The 25027-nt window shown below is 44.1% G+C and overlaps 2 protein-coding genes across 6 annotated transcripts in view; one reads left to right on the forward strand and one right to left on the reverse strand.

The window, feature by feature from the left end:
• CAP1 (cyclase associated actin cytoskeleton regulatory protein 1) overlaps nt 1–10176 on the forward strand; it is a 28990-nt gene extending 18814 nt beyond the window's left edge. For all 5 annotated transcript variants that reach the window (XM_039473640.2, XM_010347551.3, XM_003937012.3 and 2 more), the window contains exons 5-13: nt 2018–2161; nt 2265–2350; nt 3993–4098; nt 5313–5490; nt 7173–7357; nt 7648–7771; nt 7924–8006; nt 8336–8479; nt 8953–10176. In XM_039473640.2, the coding sequence (XP_039329574.1) occupies nt 2018–2161; nt 2265–2350; nt 3993–4098; nt 5313–5490; nt 7173–7357; nt 7648–7771; nt 7924–8006; nt 8336–8479; nt 8953–9036 (1134 nt within the window). In that variant the 3' untranslated portion in view covers nt 9037–10176. The remainder of the gene's footprint in view (nt 1–2017; nt 2162–2264; nt 2351–3992; nt 4099–5312; nt 5491–7172; nt 7358–7647; nt 7772–7923; nt 8007–8335; nt 8480–8952) is intronic.
• A 72-nt stretch (nt 10177–10248) lies between these two features.
• The window catches only part of PPT1 (palmitoyl-protein thioesterase 1), a 35597-nt gene continuing 20818 nt past the window's right edge, over nt 10249–25027 (reverse strand). The window contains exons 6-9 of the mRNA XM_010347549.3: nt 18495–18585; nt 16388–16486; nt 14401–14472; nt 10249–11702 (exon numbers count right to left, since the gene is read on the reverse strand). Coding sequence (XP_010345851.2) covers nt 11580–11702; nt 14401–14472; nt 16388–16486; nt 18495–18585 — 385 coding nt within the window. The 3' untranslated portion in view covers nt 10249–11579. The remainder of the gene's footprint in view (nt 11703–14400; nt 14473–16387; nt 16487–18494; nt 18586–25027) is intronic.

Consider the following 25027-nt stretch of genomic DNA (forward strand, 5'->3'; position numbering starts at 1 on the left):
TGCCTCTTTGCTGAGCCCACATTCATCATAGTGTCTCCAAAGCCCTTTAAAGATGATTCTCTTGCTTCACTGTGGATGGGCTTTAGTAGTGCTGCTGTGGAGATCTTAAAACTCCTGCAGTATTGCTTCTCCCCTCATCCTTCACAGGTTGGGTGAATCTCCCTTTAATTTTACTCCCACCTCAAAATTTTATGGTGCAAGATGTGAAAAGTTGAATTTAGATTCAACTTTTAGATTTAGATTTTTCTTGGAGGCAAAGATTATAGGATTCCTTTTTTTTGCATTTATTTTTCCTAGTTACAGAGGAATAATAAAGCAAGTTGTCCTAAATGCTGTATTAAAACTGTTGACCCTCAGCATGCCTAGATAATATAAAAATAGTGCAAGATAATGTCAGAAGAATCCTAGCACTTTGGGAGGCTGAGGCAGGAGGATCACTTGAGGCCAGGAGTTGGAGACCAGCCTGGACAACATAGCAAGACCTTGCTTCTTCTACTAAAAGTTAAAAAAAAAAAAAAAAAAAATAGGCAAGATGGTGCGTGCCTAGAGTCCCAGCTACTTGAGGCGCTGAAATGGGAGGAACATTTGAGCCTGAAAGTTTGAGGTTGCAGTGAGCCATGAACATACCACTGCACTCCAGCCTGGGTGATAGAGTGAGACCCTGTCTCCAAAAAAAAAAACAATGTATATGTGTGTGTATATAATCTAATTCTAATATGTAGAATTAGATTGTGATTCTTAATCTGTCCTGAATGGTTAAGATCTGAGAATTGAGATGTTCAGGAAATGGAGCTTTGGAGGAAGGGTGAAAACGCAAACAAAATTCAGCCATTTTGCTAAGGTACCTGGTTGAATGCTAAGCCCCTAATTGTTTTATTTTATTTATGTTTAAAAACAAATTCTTTTTTTTGAGTCAGGGTGTTGTTTTGTCACCTAGACTGGAGTGTAGTAGTGCAATCAAAGCTCACTGAAGCCTTGACCTCCCAGGCTTAAATGATCCTCCCACCTCAGCCTCCTGAGTAGCCTTAACTACAGGTGTGCACCACCATGCTTGGATTATTTATTTATATTTGAGGTGGGGTCTCATTCCGTTGCCCACACTGGAGTGCAGTGGCAGGATCTTGGCTCACTGATCCTGAGATCTTGTAGAGATGAGGTTTCACCATGTTGCCCAGGCTGATCTTGAACTCCTGGACTCAAGTGATCTGCCCCCCTCAGCCTTCCAAAGTGCTGGGATTATAGGCATAAGCCACTGTGCCTGGCCCTAATTCTTTTTATTATTTGTAGAGACAAGAGTGTGCTGTGTTGTCCAGTCTGGTCTCAAACTCCTGGTCTCAAGCAATCTTTCTGCCTTGGCCTTCCAAAGTGCTGGGATTACAGGCGTGAGCCACTACGCCCGGCCTAAGCCCCCTAATTACATTTGTTTCATCAGTTCTTTACTCAGCAGCTACAGTATGGCTAGCAGTGCATTGAGGGCTTTAATTATGATAAAAGAGTTCTTGTCTTTGAAGAATTAATGAGAAAAAAAAAACATTCACATGAGTCCATTAATAGTTTGTGTTGGTGAGTGATAAAATGCCAAAATTGGTTATGCTGACAACAATTGCTGTAGGAGGCTGGTGTGGTTGGGGTTGGAGGGCCGTCATGAAGCATGAGGAAAATTTGGAATCATGGAAAAAGAAGAAAATATCATTAGTCAGCCAAAGGAATGATGTCCTGAGTATGTTCTATGAGTGGAACAGAAAAGAGACAAGTCACTGAAATGGAGGTATTGTGTTATAGCTGAAGTATGGGTCCTGATTATGAATAACCATACAGTTCAGCCTGAGGAGTTGGAACTCTATGAGGAGAATGAAATGATGAAGAGTATTTTAGCCTTAGGAATCAGGACAGGACTGCTGAGGCTTATTTGGGTACTCACTAGCGTCCATAGAGAATTCTGGCCTTCAGGATCAGAAGGCATAGAAACCTTTGTGGAAAAATGTTAACCTGAATCTTTTCTTGCATCTTTTCCTAGAACAAGCTTTCCGATTTGTTGGCACCCATCTCAGAGCAGATCAAAGAAGTGATAACCTTTCGGGAGAAGAACCGAGGCAGCAAGTTGTTTAATCACCTGTCAGCTGTCAGCGAAAGCATCCAGGCCCTTGGCTGGGTGGCTATGGTGAGTAGCGCAGAATCCTGAGCTGGGGGTGGGTATAGACTGTAAGAGGGAAGGCAATATGGTTGGAGAGGTCCTGAGTCACTGAAAGCATCTCTCTTTCTAGGCTCCCAAGCCTGGCCCTTATGTGAAAGAAATGAATGATGCTGCCATGTTTTATACAAACCGAGTCCTCAAAGAGTACAAAGATGTGTAAGTTCAGCCTTTTCTTTTCTTTCTTTCTTTCTTTTTTTTTTTCTGAAACAGTGTCTTGTGTTGTCACCCAGGCTGGAGTGCAGTGTGCACAGTCACAGCTCACTGCAGCCTCAACCTCCCAGCTCAAGCAATCCTTAGTCCCCCAGGTAGCTGGGTCTTCAGGCATGCTCCACCATGCCTGGCTAATTTTTTAATTTTTTTGTAGCAATGAGGTCTCACTGTTTCCCAGAGTGGTCTCATGATTCTCCTACCTTGGCCTCCCAAAGTGCTGGGATTATAGGTGTGAGCCACTTTGCCCAGCCAAGTTCAGCCTTTTCTCAAGGGGTTAAGGATAAACCCAGTTGGTTACTTGCTGGAGTAGCACTTTGGAGTTAATGAAGTTAACTTTGGAGTTAAAGAAGGCTGCCCTTAGCCACCGTGCTGGTTTTATCTCAGGGCTGCTTTCTGGAGAGCTTTATAGATATTGACTCATAGCTGCATTTGCAAGCAGGAAATGTTTCTGCTTCCACTTCTGCTTTCTATTCTTTGTTAGGAGAGGTCCTTTTAGTCCTCTGATCCTTACCCTTCTGGGTTTAGGAAGTTTTACTGGCAATAACATGAACATATAACATGAATATAAGATTTTGGGTTTTGGTTGAGAATTTGTTACTGCCCCAATGGCAAAGGGTTCAGTAGGACTTAATAGAAATTTTTCATGCCATCAGTTAAAGTGAGAGTAAGGCTGCCTAGCCAATGCAGGTATTAAGAGGGTAGTCACTGTATGTCTACCCACATATGTCTACCAGTCCTGACTTCTCCATTGCTGGTTTTGAGCTGGAAACATTTATTAAGTTGCATACCCTTCCTTTCTTCAATCCTTCATCAAGCAACAAACATTTATTGAGTAACTACTCTGTTTAAGGAATGCTACACCTTCCTGTGAGTGAAGTGTGTCCCGGAACAACAGGCACTTGGTTATCCTTCTAGCAACGTGGAATTAAACATGACAGTGTTTTCATATATCCCACCATAACCCCATCACTTTACAGTTGAAGAAACTAGGTCTCAGGTTAAATAACCTTCCCAGATAATATACAAGAAGAGAGGGGACTTGAACCATAGGTACAGTGCTATTTCTATAATTTAATGCTAATTGTTTCCTCCTAAAGTTTTTAAGTTTGCTTTTGGTGGGGGTGGGCATGCTTTGATAAAAGGCACCATCTCATAAGGCAGTTAAGTTTCTTGGTCTTAAGAACTTAGAGTTCCACAGTGATACTTAAGAGCTCTCTCTACCAGAATGTCTGCTTTTATCAGTTTTACATATTAGGTTGTGTTTAAGATCTACTTTGAAAAAGGTTTCAATAAGCAGCAGTGGTCAAAAGAAAAAAAAAGTTTTGGTACTTACAGCAGTTTGAGAAACATTGCTATGAGAGATAAAAAGAGATAGAATCCAGACTATATTACTGGAATTTGGTCTGATTAGGGTAATAGACTAGGCTATATATACATAGAAGCTTGTGATGAGAGAAAAGCTGCCATTGAGCAGAGCCTAGGAAACACCACAGATAGGAGAATGTGAGCTCATAGGAAAGAAGGGTCTGGAATCACCATTGTAATGTACCCTGACCACCTGTGACAAGTTCTTCTTTAATCCTCTCAGGGATAAGAAGCATGTAGACTGGGTCAAAGCTTATTTAAGTATATGGACAGAGCTGCAGGCTTACATTAAGGAGTTCCATACCACTGGACTGGCATGGAGCAAAACGGTTAGTGAATCTTTCCTCCTTCCCTCCCTCCTACTCTTTCTTTCTCTCTCCAGGGTGGGGTCCACAGGTATCTTAGACTTGAGCACTACCAAAGTCTCTGAAGGAATGCTAGTTTTTTCAGTAGAGGGGAGAAAGAAAAGGGGGAGAAAGAAAGGGAAAAAAAGAGTAAAGGAAGCAAGGATCAGAGGAGAAGGAATATTCAGTGGTATTCCATTTAAATAAACATGTAAGGGACAGTGATTGATGCTGGGTGGGCAGACACACACAAATGAGTTGCACTATCCCAGCCTAAGGAGCTAAAAATACAAATGATAACCCCCAGTACAAATCACCAAGGCAAATGCTATAATAAAGATACAGACTCTTGAGTATGAGGAAGAGAAGGGTGCTTCTCACTAGGAGAGATTGTGCTTTGAAGGTATATACTCTTCTGTGAGACTTGAAGGAAGTGTAGGGCAGTGAGAAGTGGGATACCACAAAGGCAGAGCTTAAAAATAAATGCAGAGTAAATGTAGAGATCGGTCATCTCTGGCTTTAATAAGGGAAAATGGTCAGATTTTTGGGAGAAAAGGCTGGAAAGGAAGGTAGGCTGAGACTTTGGAATGAGGTAGTTGAGCAAGGGAGTGATAATGATCCAATTTTTCTTTAAAAGAGTCTCAGTATATAGGTTAGGGATAAGGACTCATGCTCAGATTATGAAAGTGATCATGTTGTTTGGGGGATAGCAGAAAAACTTTGCAGGAGATAGCACCAAAATAATAGAAAGATTTGATAAGGCTGAAGAAGTTGGAATCCTCAAAGAAGATTGAATAGTCTTGGATGGTAACGTCTTTCACTGAAATAGAGACAAGGGGATGATTATACGGGGAGGGGAGCAGACAGGAAATAATGAAATCAGTTCCAAACTTGTTGAATCTGAGGTACTGGTAACACACAAAGGAAGATGCCAAATAGATTTACGGAAATAGTTTTTAGAGCTGGAATCAGGTGAAGTCCAAGACAAAATGTGATGGTCAAGAAATAGAACTGAGAGCTGGATCCTTGGGCAAGGATGAGAAGGCATAAAGCCAAGTTGGGTATGGGTAGGATGCATTAATCATTTCCTGAAAGGCTGTAGTGGGGACCCCATGTGCACTGGCCATATGTAGGGTGCTACTGGGAATGGCACAGAGGGGAAGAGAGGATGACGATGTTACCTGCACTTATCATTCCAGGGGCCTGTGGCAAAAGAACTGAGTGGACTGCCATCTGGACCCTCTGCTGGATCAGGTCCTCCTCCCCCGCCACCAGGCCCCCCTCCTCCGCCAGTTTCTACCAGTTCGGGCTCAGATGAGTCTGCTTCCCGCTCAGCGCTGTTTGCGCAGATTAATCAGGGGGAGAGCATCACACATGGTGAGTGAGCACTTTGACACAATCGGTCATTACAGCAAATTGTGTGAGCCAGACTCCACCAACCCAACAGCTAGTCTGCAAACCACAACCCTGGCTTGTGTGTGGGGGAACTCATTTGGTGTGTCCTGATCCTTTAAGGGACAGCAAAGCTGGCTTAAATGGAAATTGAAAATGTGATCACAGTTGGAGGAAACCCTCTGCCCCACGAAAAAGTGACTTAAAATTAGGTAGCATATATAGAGTACCCTCTTGTGCCAAGGCACGGAGCTGGCAGTTTTTCCCAGAGCTTTTTCTGTGGCACCACATGGCCTCTGGGAAGGCATTGTGTTAGGGAGTTAACTTCCTCAGAAAATGCATACCGATTACATGGACAATTTGCGTAAGAGTGACCTAATGTTGGTATAGAGAAAGTAGATACCCTCAACACAGCTGGTGGAAGTCTGAGTTCTCCAGCCCACTTCTAGCAATCTGCCTACAAAAATATCTAAAGAAGTTTTGTACAGTGTTATTCATAGTAGTTAAAAATGGTGTAACCTAAATCCAACAGTAAGAGAAATGGTTAATTAACTACCACATGTCCTCTTGATGAAACGTTACGCCACCACTACATTTTTTTCTACAGTGAACCATGTAATGTTTAAGAAAAAAAATTAGTATGTAAATTACAGCCACAAGGAAAGTAGAGATAAAAAGGCCATTCGGTATTGATTATACAGTTAACATAGATCAGGCCATGTCCAAAGCAAGGTGTGTGTCAGGCTGCTGTGGGAGATTATAGATTATTTTTCCCTTAAAACATAAAAGAAATATATTTTTACTTTGCTTTTCTTTTTTATTTTTTTGAGACAGATTCTCACTTGGTCACCCAGGCTGGAGTGCAGTGGCGTGATCTCGGCTCACTGCAACCTGTGCCTCCTGGGTTCAAGCAATTCTCCTGCCTCAGCCTCCTAAGTAGCTGGGATTACAGGCGCACACCGCCAGGCCCAGCTAATTTTTTTGTACTTTTAGTAGAGACTAAAAATACACCATGTTGGCCAGGCTGGTCTCAAACCTCTGACTTCAGGTGATCCACCTGCCTCGGCCTCCCAGTGTGTGGGAATTATAGGCATGAGCCACCGTGCCTGGCCTAGAAAGCTATTTTTAGAAACTACAGGTTAACATGAGAAAGTTTTTAAGTGTCAATTGGTTGAACCAAAATTGTTAATATATGATTATAACCAACAAAACCAAATGTATAGAGAAAACAATATTGTAGAGCCGCAAATGCCAAAACTGACTTGGAGGGTGGGGGAAGTAGAGTTAGTTGTGGGCAGTGAGAGGTTTTTTTAATTTTTACTGTCACTTATTTTTCCTCCCTTATTGCTTTAAAAACTACATATTTGTCCATATATGATAGGTCTTTCTACATCTTTCTCTGTTCATTTACATATCCTTATCCCCACCCACAATAGACACACATATTCCATGTTTTTAATGGAACCATATAAATTAACCTTGGGGAGAAGAGACATTATAAAAGAACTTCTCCAAAACTGCTTGCAAGAGAACACCTTTAAGGCTCTGGCTTTTGGCTTTGAATTTTCTGTTAAGGATGTTTAACATGATGATTGCAGAAGCTGGATATTATTCAGCTCAAAGGTCTAGTATGAAGGACAGGAATAAGGTAGCTGTTGTTCTTACAGCCCTGAAACACGTATCTGATGACATGAAGACTCACAAGAACCCTGCCTTGAAGGCTCAGAGTGGTCCAGTACGCAGTGGCCCCAAGCCATTCTCTGCACCTAAACCCCAAACCAGCCCGTCCCCCAAGCCAGCCACAAAGAAGGAGCCAGCTATACTTGAACTGGAGGGCAAGAAGTGGAGAGTGGTGAGTTAGAAATACCTGGACTGGGGCAGGTATTGTTATTTACTTATTTTATTTTTTTGAGACAGAGTCTGACTTTGTCACCCAGGCTGGAGTGCAGTGGTGTGATCTCTGCTCACTGCAACCTCTGCCTCCTGGGGAAAAGGAGTAGGAACAGGGAATTAAATGGAGCTTAGCTAGATGAGGGCAGAGTTCTGGCTTTAATTACAGGAACAAAAAGTTTGGGAACGCCTGCTTTTTTTGTTGTTCAGTGTGTGGTTTGTGATGAGAATCCTGGGATATCTCTTTAATAGGAAAATCAGGAAAATGTTTCCAATCTGGTGATTGATGACACAGAGCTGAAACAGGTGGCTTACATTTACAAGTGTGTCAACACGACATTGCAAATCAAGGGCAAAATTAACTCCATTACAGTAGGTGAGTCCTTGTCACTATCCCATGAAAGCTCTGTCCCAGAACCCGAGAGGGCTAATACCACTTTAACCTACCCTATTCTTAAAGATTCTTATATATATATATTAACTTTCCTTTAAAGTTATACTGTTGACTTGCTCCCTTTCTTCTCCTAGATAACTGTAAGAAACTTGGCCTGGTATTCGATGACGTGGTGGGCATTGTGGAGATAATCAACAGTAGGGATGTCAAAGTTCAGGTAACTCGATAATTTGGCTCTTTCCTGTAGTCCCTGAGGAATTAATTGAAAGAGACATGGCAGACCCACAGATGTTGCTTTAGTGGGAATCTGATTCTACAAAGGCTGTAAGCTGAGCTGCTTTGGATGTGGCAGAAGAGAGGTTGGCTCTACAAGCGAGTTCTTTCCAGGACCCATCCCACCCTACCCGAGTATCCAGTGTCTTGTGCACCTGTGAGCTTTTCATGTAGTTGCTGAGTCACGTGAAACAGGAAAGCTTTTCCTGCAACTTAACTGTTGTCCTCCCCACCCCAATGGCTGGGACTCAATTCTCTTGGTTTACTCTGCAGGTAATGGGTAAAGTGCCAACCATTTCCATCAACAAAACAGATGGCTGCCATGCTTACCTGAGCAAGAATTCCCTGGATTGTGAAATAGTCAGTGCCAAATCTTCTGAGATGAACATCCTCATTCCTACAGAAGGCGGTGACTTTGTAAGTTTCTTGATCTCTTTAGTAGTATGATGTTAAAAACAGAAGGGACTGAAGATTTTTTGCATTGGAGAAAGCTATTATATGAACATTCTGCACTGAATAGGTAAAAACCCAATAATGCACACCAAAAGCACACAGAAGTGAGGTAGTCCAGTGTAGCCGGGCTCCAGAGGGAAGGTGGTTTCTGCCTAAATGGAGCTCGAGGTAGCAAAAAAGAATGGGGATGAGCCACGGCACCTTGTCACGCTGGTGCTCTAAGGCCATATGTACTATCATTTACACCCCATAGACTAAATCTGTCCAAGATCCCAGATCACTGAACACTAGAACACGGCGTGGCTCTGTGGCTTTTCTTCCACTACATCCTTCCCTGCTGCTGGGGTTAAGTGAAAGCAAGCATTGGGAGAGATGTGTGAGATTTAGCCCCAGCTCTTCTTTCGCTTGGATTTAAACCTGCTGTCTCTTATTTGCAGAATGAATTCCCAGTTCCTGAGCAGTTCAAGACCCTATGGAACGGGCAGAAGTTGGTCACCACAGTGACAGAAATTGCTGGATAAACGAAGTGCCACTGGATTCTTTGCCCTCCCTTCACACCATGGGATAAATCTGTATCAAGACGGTTCTTTTCTAGATTCTCTCTACCTTTCTGCTCTTAAAACTGCTTCTCTGCTTTGAGAAGCACAGCTACCTGCCTTCACTGAAATATACCTCAGGCTGAGATTTGGGGTGGGATAGCAGGTCAGTTGATCTTCCGCAGGAAGGTGCAGCTTTTCCGTATCAGCTCAACCATGCCGCCAGTCCATTCTGAAGGAACTGCCAACCAGGACTGATGATGCATTTTAGCTTTGAGCTTTTGGGGGTTATTCTACCAACAAACAGTCCATTGAAAAGAAAAGAGTCCCAGGAATTAACAGATCAGAATGTTCACACTGGTTAATCTTTTTCTTTTTTTCTTTTTTTTAGTATTTGTTCTGCTCAATGGTTAATCTTTTTCTAACAATGAGCATGAAGATAGCAGAAGCTGATGTGTTTCCAGATGGTTCTTCTAACCAAACTAATTTTTTACTGTTGACAAGTGAGGCAAGGGTTGCACTGGACCAAAGGCTGAGTCTTGGCTATCTAGCATTCCATGCAAAATTGTTCCCTATAAGCATTTCTTGTATTCTCTATTCCATCCTGGGTCTGCCTCCACTATGACATAGGAGCGTCTCTGGTACTAGCTGCTGTGGCAGTGCCCTTCATCCAGGGCAGTTAAAGGAGCCTTGGACCCTTTCTTTCTCTGGGATTCCTGTCCAGCACCTTCCTACAGAGATGACTTAAAAGGAAAAACACACCATTCCAAGGAGTTTGGCATTCCTGAATCCTCCTTCCCTGCTAGGTGCCTGTCACCTGTCTTCACTGCCTCCTTTTCCCTGTCATGCTCATCAGCTATGGCGTCTGTCCAAGCACCTGAACAGAGGACTGAAACCTCCACTGCAGGCTGGTTTTAGGTCTTGATTTATGTAAGAATCTTGCACAGCACTGCTAATGTAAAGTTCAGTTTTTTTCCCTCTAGGACAAACACCAAAATATGCAACTTTTTTTGGTGGGAAGAGAGATTGTCCTGTGATTTCTACCCATTTCCTGAGGCCTGTGGAAATAAACCTTTATGTACTTAAAGTTATACAGAAAATAGAATAAAGTTAATACCAAACTTGCCTAGTTGTTTACCTGTGATACTGGCTGTACAGAAATGTAAAAAATGTTGAAAAGAAAAATAACACCAAGGATAAGAAACTAATCTTTATTTTAGACAACCTCATAAAATTATTTTCACATCTCCCTACTTCTTGCCCTTAATCCTCAACTTTTAGTTGAAGAATAAGGCCCGAGAGAGAGAAAAGAAAACCATAATGGGTAAACTTATCAGCACCAACGCGGTTCTTTCATCAAGGCTTAGCTCATCATTTCTCCAAACTGGCATTCTACAGAAATGTCTTCCAAAAAGCGTTACGTTTTCACAGAGTGGGGACTATGATTTCCATGCTCAAATAGTGTAGGAAATGGTAGATCAAGTTAGTTTTGTTTACTGTAACAGGAATTCTCAGAGTCCTTAGATTATGGGTTGATCTTCAGAAGGCGAAAGGGAGTGTGTAGTATTTTCCAAGCTTTTTGAGCAAACAATTCTTTTCTCACAGAATACATCAGAAACCGTTTGGAGTATGCTGGTAAATATGTTTTGGGGATGGAAGTTAGAAAGCCTGATCTTTTTCATATGGTTCCTCCCATTCTCTGCTAAAGCCAGCAACACAGTAACTTAACTCTAGCATCGAGACCACTAGTCATATTAAGAGAGGGCAGGTTGGCCAAGAATGAAATAGGAAGAACTAGCTGCCTCACTTTTCACTTTCATATCTACATTTTCTTCACTCCCTATCTAAGTTATACAAGATGTACATTTCCTCTCTTAAGCAACTTAATGGGGTGCTACTTCCCTCCTTTTGTGACAAAGCAACTAATTCATCACTACCTGAGGAGACAAAGGGGTGCTGCAGAAGCAAGACTGTAGGCCAGTGGGATTTGTCTAATGATGATAGCACAGAGCAACATACTCAGAGAGGAAGGCAGCCCTAAGAAATTATGCAGAAATAGCCAAGCAAGACATCCAAGCACTGGTTACATCACCAGCAAAAAAAAGATTTATGTGAGTACCTCAGGCCTGGGTACCTCTTAGCTTGAAATACGGCAAGACTTGGAAAAATGTTTGCCCTTAGAATCTATCTATCTCATTGCTTTAATTAGTTGTCTCCTTTGGGCCTGGGCACAGTTCTGGCACTGATCTGCAACAGATTCAGTTTTTCTAAAACTGAGCTTGACCACATGAAAAGTTTGTAAAACAATCTCCATGGTAATTAAACTTGCATTCAACACCATATGGTGATAGAAGACAGCAAAGGATAAGATTCAGATCTTAGATCTTTCCAAGTAGGGCGTGTTAGATGATGATAAAAGGATTAGTTGCAAGCTGGATCTGAGCTCAGGCTTGGGCATGAAGGAAACTCTCCCACTTGGTTTGGAAGAGTAAGGGGCTCCCTGAGCTCTATCGTGAACTGTATGGGTTTCATTCAAGGAATGGTATGATGTGGGCATAAAACCATTCTTCAGACAGCTGAAGATGGTCCCCTTCTATAGCTAGAAACACTAGCTGCCCTGCTTTGTCCATTTCCTTTAGTCCCAGGCGATCCTGCAGAGGGAAAGGCCATAATTAGTCAAAAAGCTTAAGTTCTGGAGTAAATACGTATGTTAACTTGATATTGTCAAAATGCAGTATGTCTCGAGTATAAAAATTAAGGTTTATTTTCAAAAAATGCCAAAAAGGATCTCTCCCAGTTTTTTCTAAGTATTAAAAATATATATACAATTGAGATTGCTCTATACAGAGTTCTAGATTCTGCTTTTTGAAAAGCTGCTCAGTCAGAAGACTACCCATAGATAGGCAAGCCATGGACGACACTCCCTCAGAATGCCATAGGTAAGTGGGACTGAGCCAGAGCGAGGTAACCCTGGGACACTTTCACATTCTGCAGTTGAAAACATTACCCATAAGGCCGGGCGCGGTGGCTCAAGCCTGTAATCCCGGCACTTTGGGAGACCGAGGCGGGTGGATCACGAGGTCAAGAGATCGAGACCATCCTGGTCAACAAGGTGAAACCCCGTCTCTACTAAAAATACAAAAAATTAGCTGGGCATGGTTGTGTGTGCCTGTAATCCCAGCTACTCAGGAGGCTGAGACAGGAGAATTGCCTGAACCCAGGAGGCGGAGGTTGCAGTGAGCCGAGATCGCGCCATTGCACTCCAGCCTGGGTAACGAGCGAAACTCCGTCTCAAAAAAAAAAAAAAACAAAAAAAAAAACATTAGGTGCTGGACAACAACCTCTGGTTGGGAAGATAAGCAGTTAAGTTATGACAGTGCCAGAATGGTGCTTATGCTGTGGCCACCATCATGTTGAGTTTCACAATAAGGACGTTCTTAGCTGTAATTTCTCAAGCCTTTTTTTTCTTTTTTTTTTTAAATCAGATCCCAGCTTCCCTTTTTACTTCACCACCCAAGTTGAGGCACCCAATGCAAAAGAAAAGCCAAGAGGAGACAAATAGCCTCTGAAATAATATGGAGGAATTCTAGTAGAAGGTGATTGTTTCAGATGTAGTACTATATATTTTGGAGAGTCTGTCTCCAATATAAAATCCTTATAGGGCCTGGCGCAGTGGCTCACGCTTGTAATCCCAGGACTCTGGGAGGCTGAGGCGGGTGGATCACCTGAGGTAAGGAGTTCAAGACCAGCCTGGGCAATATGGTGAAAACCCATCTCTACTAAAAAAATATTAAGCATGGAGGTGTGTGCCTATAAGCCCAGGTACTAGTGAGGCCAGTGCAGAAGAATCGCTTGAACTCGGGAAGCAGAGGTTGCAGCGAGCTGAGACTGCACCATTGCACTCCAGCCTGGGTGACAAAGCGAGACTCCGTCTCAAAAAAAATAAAATAAAATAAAATAAATCCTTAAGTGTGGAAGGCCCCAGAACTGGAGGTGGTGAAATACTGCAACTTCTGCTTAAGAAACAGGACCTACTGCCAAACAAAACTCACAACTCTAGTCCTGCTCAACCTCCTGCAGGAGCTTCCCTTGTCAATGCATAATTTACAAACAGGATTTCATATCTATTAATGTTTAAAAGTAACCCTCTGGTCAGAAGTTTGAGACCAGCCTGACCAGCATGGAGAAACCCGGTCTCTACTAAAAATACAAAATTAGCTGGGCGTGTGGCACATGCCTATAATCCCAGCTACTGTGGAGGCTGAAGCAGGAGAATCACTTAAACACGGGAGACGGAGGTTGCAGTGGAAAAGGCCATAATTAGTTAAATAGCTTAAGTTTTGGGCCGGGCGCGGTGGCTCAAGCCTGTACTCCCAGCACTTTGGGAGGCCCAGGCGGGTGGATCACGAGGTCAAGAGATTGAGACCATCCCGGTCAACGTGGTGAAACCCCGTCTCTACTAAAAATACTAAAAATTAGCTGGGCATGGTGGTGCGTGCCTGTAATCCCAGCTACTCGGGAGGCTGAGGCAGGAGAATTGCCTGAACCCAGGAGGCGGAGGTTGTGGTGAGCCGAGATCGCGCCATTGCACTCCAACCTGGGTAACAGGAGTGAAACTCCGTCTCAAAAAAAAAAAAAAAAAGCTTAAGTTTTGGAGTAAATACGTATGTTAACTTGAGATATATTGCCAAAATGCAGTATGTCCTGAGTATAAAAATTGAGGTTTATTTTCAAAAAATGCCAAAAAGGATCTCTCCCAGTTCAGAAATCCACTACATCCTGACTATAACCTTATGGTTTCCAAGCAAGAACAACAAAAACCTCATCTCTGATTCCCTCTTTTTGATAGAAAGGTTTAAAACTAGCTGCCTTTGCTGAGGTGCAGGCCATGATCTCAGCTCATGCCACTGCACTCCAGCCTGGGTGAGACTCCATCTCAAAAAAGAAAAAAAAAAAAAAAAAAAAAGGAATGCCCCTATGTTTTTGTCATGCATGGAGGCTTCCTGGATTTGTAGTGGCCTGCACCTCAGCAAAGGCAGCTAGTTTTAAACCTTTTTATCAAAAGGAGGGAATCAGAGATGAGGCTTTTGTTGTTCTTGCTTGGAAACCATAAGGTTATAGTCAGGATGTAGTGGATTTCTGTAACCCAGGGCCTGATGAGCTAGAGTAACAATCAAGAGCCTAACAAGCTTCACCCATACTGGACATGAGTCAGGTGTTTCAGGAGTACCTAGTGCTCTGAGGTGTACAGGGCAGGGCTCAAACACCACAGAACCTAGCAGCTTCAGGAACTGGGAGCTGAAAAAGACAGCACCAACCTCCCAAAACAGCCTTCTCCCTGCCAGTTACCTGTGTGTACAAGGAGGTCTCCTGTAAGGGAATGGTTTCCTTGGCTTGGCCACTTCTGTAAAATCCAAACCACTGCAGGAGAGACAAAAGAAATAAGATGAGATCAGACACACAGCACATACTGCCAAGATAATTTGAGACTGGTTAGAAACTAAGACTGCCAACAAAGTGAACCTCATAAAGCTGTAGCAAGAAGGAAAAATGGATAGGGTATGTCTGAGTCATCTGATGAATTAATCTTTCCGAGGGGCTGCTTTCCACTCCCCCAGAATTTCTCCTTCCCACATTTATTAAGCAGTAAATGTGAAAAACTCCTGTGCTGAGCTCTAGACATTCAAGGATGAATATATAATCCGTTTCCAAAAAGCTTCCAGTCTAACAAGGCGCAGAAACAATTCACTGTTGGGCACAGAGGTCAGCACACGTTTCTGTAAAGGCCAGATAGAAAATATTTTAGGCTTTAAGGGCCATATGGTTGCAACTACTCACTGCTGCCACTGTAACAAAAGCAGCCACAGACAATATGTTAAAAGTAACTAAAACTGTGTTCCAATGAGGACACCGAAATTTACATTTTACATAATCTTTCTATGTCAAAATAAATTTTACATTATCTTTATATGTCAAGTTTTCTTCCCCAACCATTAAAAAACGTAAAAACTGTTCTTCACTTGTGGGCCACATCGAAACAGGTAGCAGGATGGACTTGGCCTGTGGGCTACAGTGGGCCAACCCCTGGTGGTGTGACATAATGTGATGAGGGTTCCAACAGAGGCCAATGATTCTACAAAAGGGATTACATTCTGGCCGGTTGTGGTGGCTCATGCCTGTAATCCCAGCACTTTGAAATCATGAGGTCAGGCGTTCAAAACCAGCCTGGACAACGTGGTGAAACCCTGTCTCTACTAAAAATACAAAAATTAGCCAGGTATGGTGGCAGGCACCTGTAATCCCAGCTACCTGGGAGGCTGAGGCAGGAGAATTGCTTGAATCCGGGAGGAGAAGGTTACAGTGAGCTGAGATCATGCCACTGCACTCCAGCCTAGGTGACAGAGCGAGACTCTCTCAAAAAACAGACAAAAAACAAAAGGGATCCCATTCTTTTTGGAATGGGATGGCATCCTGGCCTTGACAGATGAACAGGAATTGTCAGGTGGAGAAGCCAAGGAAGGGCATTCTAGAGACAGAAAGGCATGAACAAAGGCATACTAGAGAAAAAGCACGAGTAGTACAACGTGGCTTGATCAAGAGTACATGAAGCATGCAGACAAGGCTGAAAAACAGGGCAAAGCCAGATTAAGGCAGACCTTGGAGGCCAAGCTTAGGAATTCATGTTTTGGGCTAGTGATTCTGAACCTTTTTTGGGGTCTCTGATCTCTGGAAAATAGATTAAAATTATAGACCCTTCTCCAGAGAATGCAATTACATAATTTTGCAAAGAATTTTGGGGTTGGGGGTAGGAGATTACAACCTTCAGTGTTCCATTTACGGACCTTAGGTGAAGAACCCTTGTTCTACACAAAAGTTGGTAGAAGGGACTGAAGGTTCTTTCCCCAGCAGGCAGCTGTATTTTTTCATTTCATTTCATTTATTTGTTTCATTTCATTATTTCATTTCATTTCAATTTCGTTTTATTTTATTTTTGAGACAGAGTCTTGCTCTGTCACCCTGGAGTGCAGTGGCATGATCTTGGCCTACTGAAACCTCTGCCTCCTGGGTTCAAGAGATTCTCCCACTTCAGCCTCCTGTGGAGCTGGAATTACAGGCAGCCACCACTATGCCCAGCCCATTTTTTGTGTGTGTATTTTGAGTAGAGCTGGGATTTCACTAAGTTGGCCAGGCTGGTCTTAAACTCCTGACCTCAGGTGATCCACCTGCCTCAGCCTCCAGGAGTGCTGGGATTATAGGTAAGAGCCAATGTGCCCGGCCGGCAGGTATATTTTAATGCCATGTACTATCCCGGCATGTGGCCTAAGTAGTGTCTCACCTCTGAATCTACAGGGTCCACAATGGAATCATTCAGGAATTTCACCATCACAAACTTCTTCAGGGCCATCATGTTTTTCTTGTAGGACTCGTTGATACCCTGAAAGAAAGGCCAGCAACACCTCAGGTCATTACCACCAGATACCAGCAGAGGTATTAAAGCCTTCCAGTTCTCTAGTCTAGGCCACCATGTTTCTTCCCCATGGGTATAGGCTGTTTTGCAGCTTCCTGTCCAGGATATAACTGCACAGCTTTAAAAAAAAAAAAGAAAAGAAAAAAAAAGAAAAACAAACTTTATTTTAGATTGAGGGGGTACACGTGCAGTTTGTTACAAGCGTATATTATGTGATGCTGAGGTTCAGGGTTCTGTTGATCCTTCCACCCAAATAGTGAACACAGTGACCAACAGGAAGTTTTTCAGCCCTGGCCCCTCCCTCCCAGCTTTTGGAGTCTCCAATGTCTACTGTTCCCATCTTTATATCCATGTATACCCAATGTTTAGCTCTCCCTTGTAAGTGCAAGCGTGGTATTTGATCTGTTTATGTGTTCATTTGCTTAGGATAATGGCCTCCAGCTACATCCATGTTGCCACAAAGAACATGATTTCATTCTTTTTTATGACTGTGTAATATTCCATGGTGTGTATGTACCATATTTTCTTTATCCAGTCCACCACTGATGGGCACCTAGGTTGATTCCATGTCTTTGCTATTGTGAACAGTGCTGCAATAAACACGAGTGCAAGTGTCTTTTTAGTAGGACAATTTGTTTTCCCTTGGGTATATACCCAGTCATGGGATTGCTTATACAGCTTTTTATTTTATTATTTTTTGAGACGGAGTCTGCACCCAGGCTGGAGTGCAGTGGTGTGATCTTGGCTCACTGCAACCTCCATCTCCTGGGTTCAAACCCAAGTAGCTGGGATTACAGGCAGCCACCACTATACCTAGCTAATTTTGTAGTTTTAGTAAAATTAGTTTTAGTAAAGACAGGATTTCACTACGTTGGCCAGGCTGGTCTCAAACTCTTAACCTCAGGTGACCTGTCTGCCTTGGCCTCCCAAAGTGCTGGGATTACAGGTGTGAGCCACCGTGTCTGGCCTTATGCAGTCTTTTCTTACCATCCTACCTGACTGACGTGCCACCATCACGGCATACAGGTACAACTAGGAATCTACACCATACTCCATAGGTGTCCATCACATGGGTGAGAGGCTTCTATCAGAGAAAGCCATGACAAAATAAGAAACTGCAAATTCTGAGTAGTTCTGCTCTACTATTCTGTGTTGTCTTTTGTTTGGTTTGTTTTTCCCTTCAAACTTTCTGTTTAAAAACAAAAAAACCAAAAGACTCTCCAGATGAGTCTTTTTTTTTTTTTTTTGAAACAGAGTTTCGCTCTTGTTACCCAGGCTGGAGTGCAATGGCGCGATCTCGGCTCACCGCAACCTCCACCTCCTGGGTTCAGGCAATTCTCCTGCCTCAGCCTGCTGAGTAGCTAGGATTACAGGCACGCGCCACCATGCCCAGCTAATGTTTTGTATTTTTAGTAGAGACGGGGTTTCACCATGTTGACCAGGATGGTCTCGATCTCTTGACCTCGTGATCCACCCGTCTCGGCCTCCCAAAGTGCTGGGATTACAGGCTTGAGCCACCGCGCCCAGCCCCAGATGAGTCTTAATATAAACTGAGCCATCTAGTTTATCAGAACCTCCCAAACCATGCTTGTGTCTAGGACATACTCAGGGGCTCCTGTAGTCTCTCTTCTAGGTAAATCTCTTGAGAAAATCTGTCCCCAAACTGATCCATCAGGAAAGCTTCCCTCATGAAGACAGCAGCTGTGAATTTCCACCTAGCCCAGTCGGCAACCTGCTAAGCTTACCTTGCGTGTTTCAACACTAGGAGAGGGAGAGAAGTTAAGGGAGGAAAGGCAAATGAATTTCCACCTCCCTGAAAGGAACTGAATCTCAAAGGCACTGGCTCCCAAAAAACAGAACTTTTGTTTCCTAGGGTCTGCCCAGGACAATCCGGGTAAACACCACTGATTTGTTTATGAAGACCTAAACAGAAAGAAAGAAGGCACAACTATGGGAGCTGGGTTTGGGGGCTTACCCGCTCCTGATTTATATCTGCCAAGAAGATGCTGTGATTACGATACACATCCTCCTTTATGGGGTCATGCCAGTATTCGGCTTGCACGAGGCTGTAGGGAAAAAAAAGGAATCGAGTGATCAAGCTGCATGTCAATCAGTATGCCTGGAGTATCCTCAGTGCAAAGCCCAGCAAGAAACTTTAAAAGGACAAAAGGCCTCAAGTTTCAAACCTTATACTTTAATACAGAAGACAAGACTTGCACCTATGAAACTGTCAACAAGACACCTTCCTGAGACAAGGACTATTCAGCATAGTCCAGAAATTATCAAAGACTTAGGCAAAAGACTCATCAATATTTGCTTCCCCTAAGGCACTGGGGTTCATCATCCTTATCATGCTGAAATGGTTTGGCTGTGTCCCCACCCAAATCTCATCTTGAATTATAACTCCCACGATTCCCATGTGTCATGGGAGGTGACTGAATTATGGCGGTGGGTCTTTTTCGTGCTCTTCTTGTGATAGTAAATAAGTCTGATGAGAGCTGATGGTTTCAAAGAGGCAAGCTGGGCTGGGCGTCATGGTTCATGCCTGTAATCCCAGTACTTTGGGAGGCTAAGGTGGGTAGATCACCTGAGGTCAGGAGTTCAAGACCAACCTGGCCAACACAGGGAAACCCCGTCTCTACTAAAAATACAAAAATTAGCTTAGCATGGTGGCACATGCTTGTAATCCCAGCTACGTGCGAAGCTGAGGCAGGGAGAATCACTTGAACCCGGGAAATGGAGATTTCAGTGAGCTGAGATCATGCCATTGCACTCCAACCTGGGAGAGAGAGCAAGACTCCATCTCAAAAAATAAAAATAAAAAATAAAAAATAAAATTAAGAGGGGAGTTTCCCTGCCCAAGCTCTCTTCTTTTATCTGTCATCATGTGAGACATACCTTTCACCTTCTGCCATGATTATGAGGCTTCCCCAGCCACATGAAACTTTAAGTCCATTATAAACTTCTTTTATAAATTGCCCAGTCTTGGGCATGTCTTCATCAGTAGCATGCAAACAGACTAGTACAGTAAACAGGCACCAGTAGAGTGGGGTGCTGCTGAAAAGATAGCCGAAAATGTGGAAGCGACTTTGGAACTGGGTAACAGGCAGAGGTTGGCACAGTTTGGAGGCCTCAGAAGAAGACAAAAAAAAATGTGGGAAAGTTTGGAACTTTCTAGAGATTTGTTGAATGGCTTTGACCAAAAGCCTGATAGTGATATAGACAATAAGGTCCAGGTTGAGGTGGTCTCAGATGGAGATAAGGAAGTTGTTGGAAAGTGGAGCGAAGGTGACTCTTGCTATGTTTTCGCAAAGAGACTGGCGGCATTTTGCCCCTGCCCTAGAGATCTGTGGAACTTTGAACTTGAGAGACATGATTTAGGGTACCTAGTGGAGGAAATTTCTAAAGCATTCAAGAGGTGACCTGAGTGCTGTTAAAAGCACTCCATTTTATAAGGAAAGCAGAGCATAAAAGGTCAGAAAATTTGCAGCCTGACAACGTGATAGAAAAGAAAATCCCATTTTTTTTTTTGGTGAAATTTAAGCCAGCTGCAGAAATTTGCACGAGTAAGAAGGAGCTGAATGTTAATCCCCAAGACACTGAGGAAATGTCTCCAGGGAATGTCAGAGGTCTTGAAGGTAGCCCCTCCCAACACAGGCCTAAAAGCCTAGGAGGAAAAAGGGGTTTTGTGGGCCAGGTCCAGGGTCCCGTGCTGTGTGCAGCCTAGAGACTTGGTGTCCTGCATCCCAGCTGCTTTAGCCATGGCTGAAAGAGGCCAATGTAGAGCTTGGGCTGTAGCTTCGGAGGGTGCAAGCCACAAGCCTTGGCAGCTTCCACATGGTATTGAGCCTGCAGGTGCACAGAAGTCAAGAATTAGGGTTTGAGAACCTCTGCCTAGATTTCAGAGGATGTATGGAAACACCTGGATATCCAGGCAGAAGTTTGTTGCAGGAGCAGGGCTCTCATGCAGAACCTCTGCTAGGGCAGTGCAGAAGGGAAATGTGGGGTTGGAGCCCCCACACAGAGTCCTTACTGGGGCACTGCCTGGTGGAGCTATGAGAAGAGGGCCACCATGCTCCAGACCCCAGAATGGTAGATCCACTGACAGCTTCCACCATGTGCCTGGAAAAGCTGCAGACACTCAATGCCGGCCCATGAAAGCAGCCAGGAGGGAGGCTGTACCCTGCAAAGCCACAGGGGTGGAGCTGCCCCAGACAATGGGAACCCACCTTTTACATTACTGTGACCTGGATGTGAGATCTGGAATCAAAGGAAATCATTTTCAAGCTTGAAGATTTGACTGTCCCACTGGATTCTGGACATGCATAGGGCCGGTAGCCCCTTTGTTTTGGCCAATTTCTCCCATTTCGAACGGTTCTATTTACCTAATGCCTGTGCCCCCACTGTATCTAGGAAGTAACTAACCTGCTTTTGATTTTACAAGCTCCTAAGTAAATAAGTAGAAGGGACTTGCCTTGTCTCAGATGAGACTTTGGACTGTGGACTTTTGGGTTAATGCTGAAATGAGTAAAGACTTTGGGGAACTGTTGGGAAGGCATGATTGGTTTTGGAATGTGAGGACATGAGATTTTGGAGAGGCCAGGTGTGGAGTGATATGGTTTGGCTGTCTCCTCACCCAAGTCTCATCTTGAATTGTAACTCCCACAATTCCTACCTCCCTCAGTGGGAAGTGACTGAATTATGGGGGCAGGTCTTTCCTGTGCTATTCTCATGACAGTGAATGAGTCTCATGCAATCTGATGATTTCATTTTTTGATTTTTGTTTTTTATTTTTGAGACTGGGTCTCACTCTGTTGCCCAGGCCGGAGTGCAGTGGCACAATCTTGGCTCATTGCAACCTCTGTCTATTGGGTTCAAGTGATTCTCTCACCTTAGCTTCCCGAGTAGCTGAGACTACAGGCGCACACCACCACACCTGGCTGATTTTTGTATTTTAGGTAGAGACACGGTTTCACCAGGTTGGCCAGGCAGGTTTCACCAGGTTGGCCAGGCTGGTCTCAAACTCCTGACCTCTGGTGATTTGCCCACCTAGGTCTCCCAAAGTGCTGGGATTACAGGTGTGAGCCACCACGTCCGACCACGATCTGATGGTTTTAAGGAGGGGAATTTCCCTGGCTAAGTTCTCTTCTCTTGTCTGCTGCCATGTGAGACGTGCCCTTCACCTTCCACCGTGCTTGTGAGGCTTTCCCAGCCACATGGAACTGTAGGTCCATTATAAACTTCTTTTGGAAATTGCCCAGTCTCCAGTATGTATTTGTCAGCAGCATGAAAAACGACTAATACACGCACCTTCTAGTCATGGTGGCACATGCCGTCCCCTCCCACAACTCGACCTCATCCTGCAAGACTCAGCTCAAACACCACCACCACGGGGTCTTCCTTCCCACACAATCATCTACCCCATCCATCTTGCCACCCTCACACTGGGATGGAGATGTAACCTCTCATTTACCACACTGTTGAGTGATGGCACATTTTGGTATTCTGGTATGTCATGCCATTTTCAAGTACAAGGGCAAGTATCTGGTTGTTATAATACTCTTATTTCAGACACAGGTTAGCAGTTCTATTCACACTTACGTATTTCCTTTCCAATCTCCCTCCACTTCCCCTTCCCTTCCAGCCCCCACCTCCTCAAAATGGGCACTGTTACCACAGGCCTCACATGGGGAAATGGGAAAATTCGAACAAACTCTCTATTCCAGGTTGGCAGGGAGAGAAATCAAAATTTCTACAACATAAGCTCCCCAGCCAGAGTGGAAGAGCTGCCCAGAGGCAGTGGTCCTGAAAACCCCACTCAGTGGAGCAGGATGGCACTAAAGCTCAACGGAGCCAGCTACGCCAGAGAAGATGGAGCTCTCACTCCCAGGAGCAGATGAGACTGAAGTTAAAGGAAGCAGCAGCCACAGTGACATTCTAGAATGTGTTTATATATGTATTTGAAATCTTTTTTTTAATTGCATTTTAGGTTTTGGGGTACATGTGAGTAACATGCAAGATTGTTGCATAGGTACACACACGGCAATGTGGTTTGCTGTCTTCCGTCCCCTCACCTGTATCCCCTCACCTGTATCTGTCATTTCTCCCCATGCTATCTCTTCCCACCTCCCCACCCCCCATCCCTCCCCCATTTCCCCCCAATGGACCCCAGTGTGTAGTGCTCCCCTCCCTGTGTCCATGTGTTCTCATTGTTCAACACCCGCCTATGAGTGAGAATATACGGTGTTTGATTTTCTGCTCTTGTGTCAGTTTGCTGAGAATGATGGTTTCCAGATTCAGAAATCTTTTAAATGTTTAGAATGCGGAACACTTATAGAATACTATGCATACTGGTCTTGTCATTTCACTGTAGTACTGCTGTCTCTCACACGCAAGAATGCTGGCTTCCAGTCTCTCCCCTACAGACCTGTAAGCTCCTTGGCAAAGGGCAGATGCTCAGTAGTCAGTGTTTGCTGAATGAAATAAACTGATGTCAGATGTCAGGCAAGATATGAAAGAAGCTGGCACTCAAGGAGGGGTAGGATTTAGATGTGACGAGAAGGGAGGGTGGCCTAGTTAGAACAAGGGAAGAAGGAGCTTCAGGGGTGGAAGGGTGACTGTATGCTGCTGAGCCATAGGAATGCTGAGCACACACACCTTTCACAAAGGCGGCTGATCAAAGCTTATTCAAAAAAATTTAAGGGAATGAATACAAAGGTCTTTGGATCTTGCCAGGCCAGGTTTCTGGTGACCCAGAACAGCAGTAGGGAGGCCTTTTGGCAAAGGTTGAAAGAGAAGGAAGGCAATAGTCATAGGTCATCTTTTTGTGTGAGAAGAACACAGCTAAGAAGGGGCAACATGCCGGGCGCGGTGGCTCAAGCCTGTAATCCCAGCACTTTGGGAGGCCGAGGCGGGTGGATCACGAGGTCGAGAGATCGAGACCATCCTGGTCAACATGGTGAAACCCCGTCTCTACTAAAAATACAAAAAATTAGCTGGGCATGGTGGCACATGCCTGTAATCCCAGCTACTCAGGAGGCTGAGGCAGGAGAATTGCCTGAACCCAGGAGGCGGAGGTTGCGGTGAGCCGAGATCGCGCCATTGCACTCCAGCCTGGGTAACGAGAGCGAAACTCCATCTCAAAAAAAAAAAAAAAAAAAAAGAAGGGGCAACAGGAAGAAGTGAGAGAGGCTTTGTTTTGTAAGAAGCCTGGTGCACATGGGACGGCCAAGGGGAAGGACCTTGGGACGAGCAGAACTGGAGGTACCGCAGAAGGAGGGGATGCTGTGTGAGTTGGGGGAGGCTCTTCAGAAGGCAGATAGAGAAACATGGGATTGCATTATCAGCATCTCTTTTTTACCACTGAAGGGGCAAATTCAGAGATGTTAAGCAACTCCCACTCCCCAAGCTACTCAGTCAGTTGTAGCAAAGGAAAAATAAGAGCCTAAACCTGTCCGAGTCCATACTCCTACCCATGCACCACACTCAAGAGGCAGGAAAGGACAGCTCCTGTGAAACTTCCCAACTATGGACCACAGTGAGGCAAGCCTTTCCTGCCTTCTCTAGCCACTGTGGCTTAGGGATGGTAACACTTAGTCCTAGCTACTCTGGAGGCTGAGGCAGGAGGATCACACGACCCCAGAAGTTCAAGGTACAGTGGGCTATGATTATATGCCACTGCACTCCAGCTTGCGGGGGAGGTGTCACAGTGAGACCCTGTCTTGAAAAACAAAAAAAAACAAAAAGCCAGCAGATGGTTAACTCTTCAATAACACTTCCCATATACCCCAGGCCTTTTCTAGGCACTTTACTTTTAGTAACCTATTTAATCCTTACAAGAATTCCAAGAGGTACTAAGTTTACATGCATTTATAAATGAGACACTAATAGTGAGAGCGATTAAGTAGCTTGCCCAAGGTCACACTGTTCAAAAGAACTGACCCAGAATAGGAATGCAGGCAGGCTAGCTCCAGAAGCCTGTTTTCTTTGTTTGTTTGTTTTTGTTTTGAGACAGAGTTTTGCTCTTGTTGCCCAGGCTGGAGTGCAATGGCACAATTTTGGCTCACTGCAACTTCCTTCCACCTCGCAGGTTCAAGTGACTCTCCTGCCTCAGCCTCTAAAGTATCTAGAATTACAGGCATGCACCATTATGCCTGGCTAATTTTTTGTATTTTTAGTAGAGATGAGATTTTACCATGTTGGTTAGGCTGGTCTCGAACTCCTGACCTCAGGTGATCCACCTGCTTCAGCCTCCCAAATTGCTAGGATTACAAGCATGAGCCATCACATCTGGCCTAGAAGCCTATTCTTTACCACTAAACTCCACTGTCTCTGCTGCATATGGAAGGCAGACTACACCAGCTTTGTCAAACAGACTGGGGTTGGAATCACAGGTATATTCTACCTCTCTAAGCCTGTGTTGTAAAAATTAAACAAGATTATGTAAAGCTCTGGTGCTGTATCCATCCATGGTATAAATTTCTATAAAAGACAGTGACATGAGACCTG

The sequence above is a fragment of the Saimiri boliviensis genome, chromosome 11 (genome assembly GCF_048565385.1).
Source record: "Saimiri boliviensis isolate mSaiBol1 chromosome 11, mSaiBol1.pri, whole genome shotgun sequence".
NCBI classification, from domain to species: Eukaryota; Metazoa; Chordata; class Mammalia; order Primates; family Cebidae; genus Saimiri; species Saimiri boliviensis.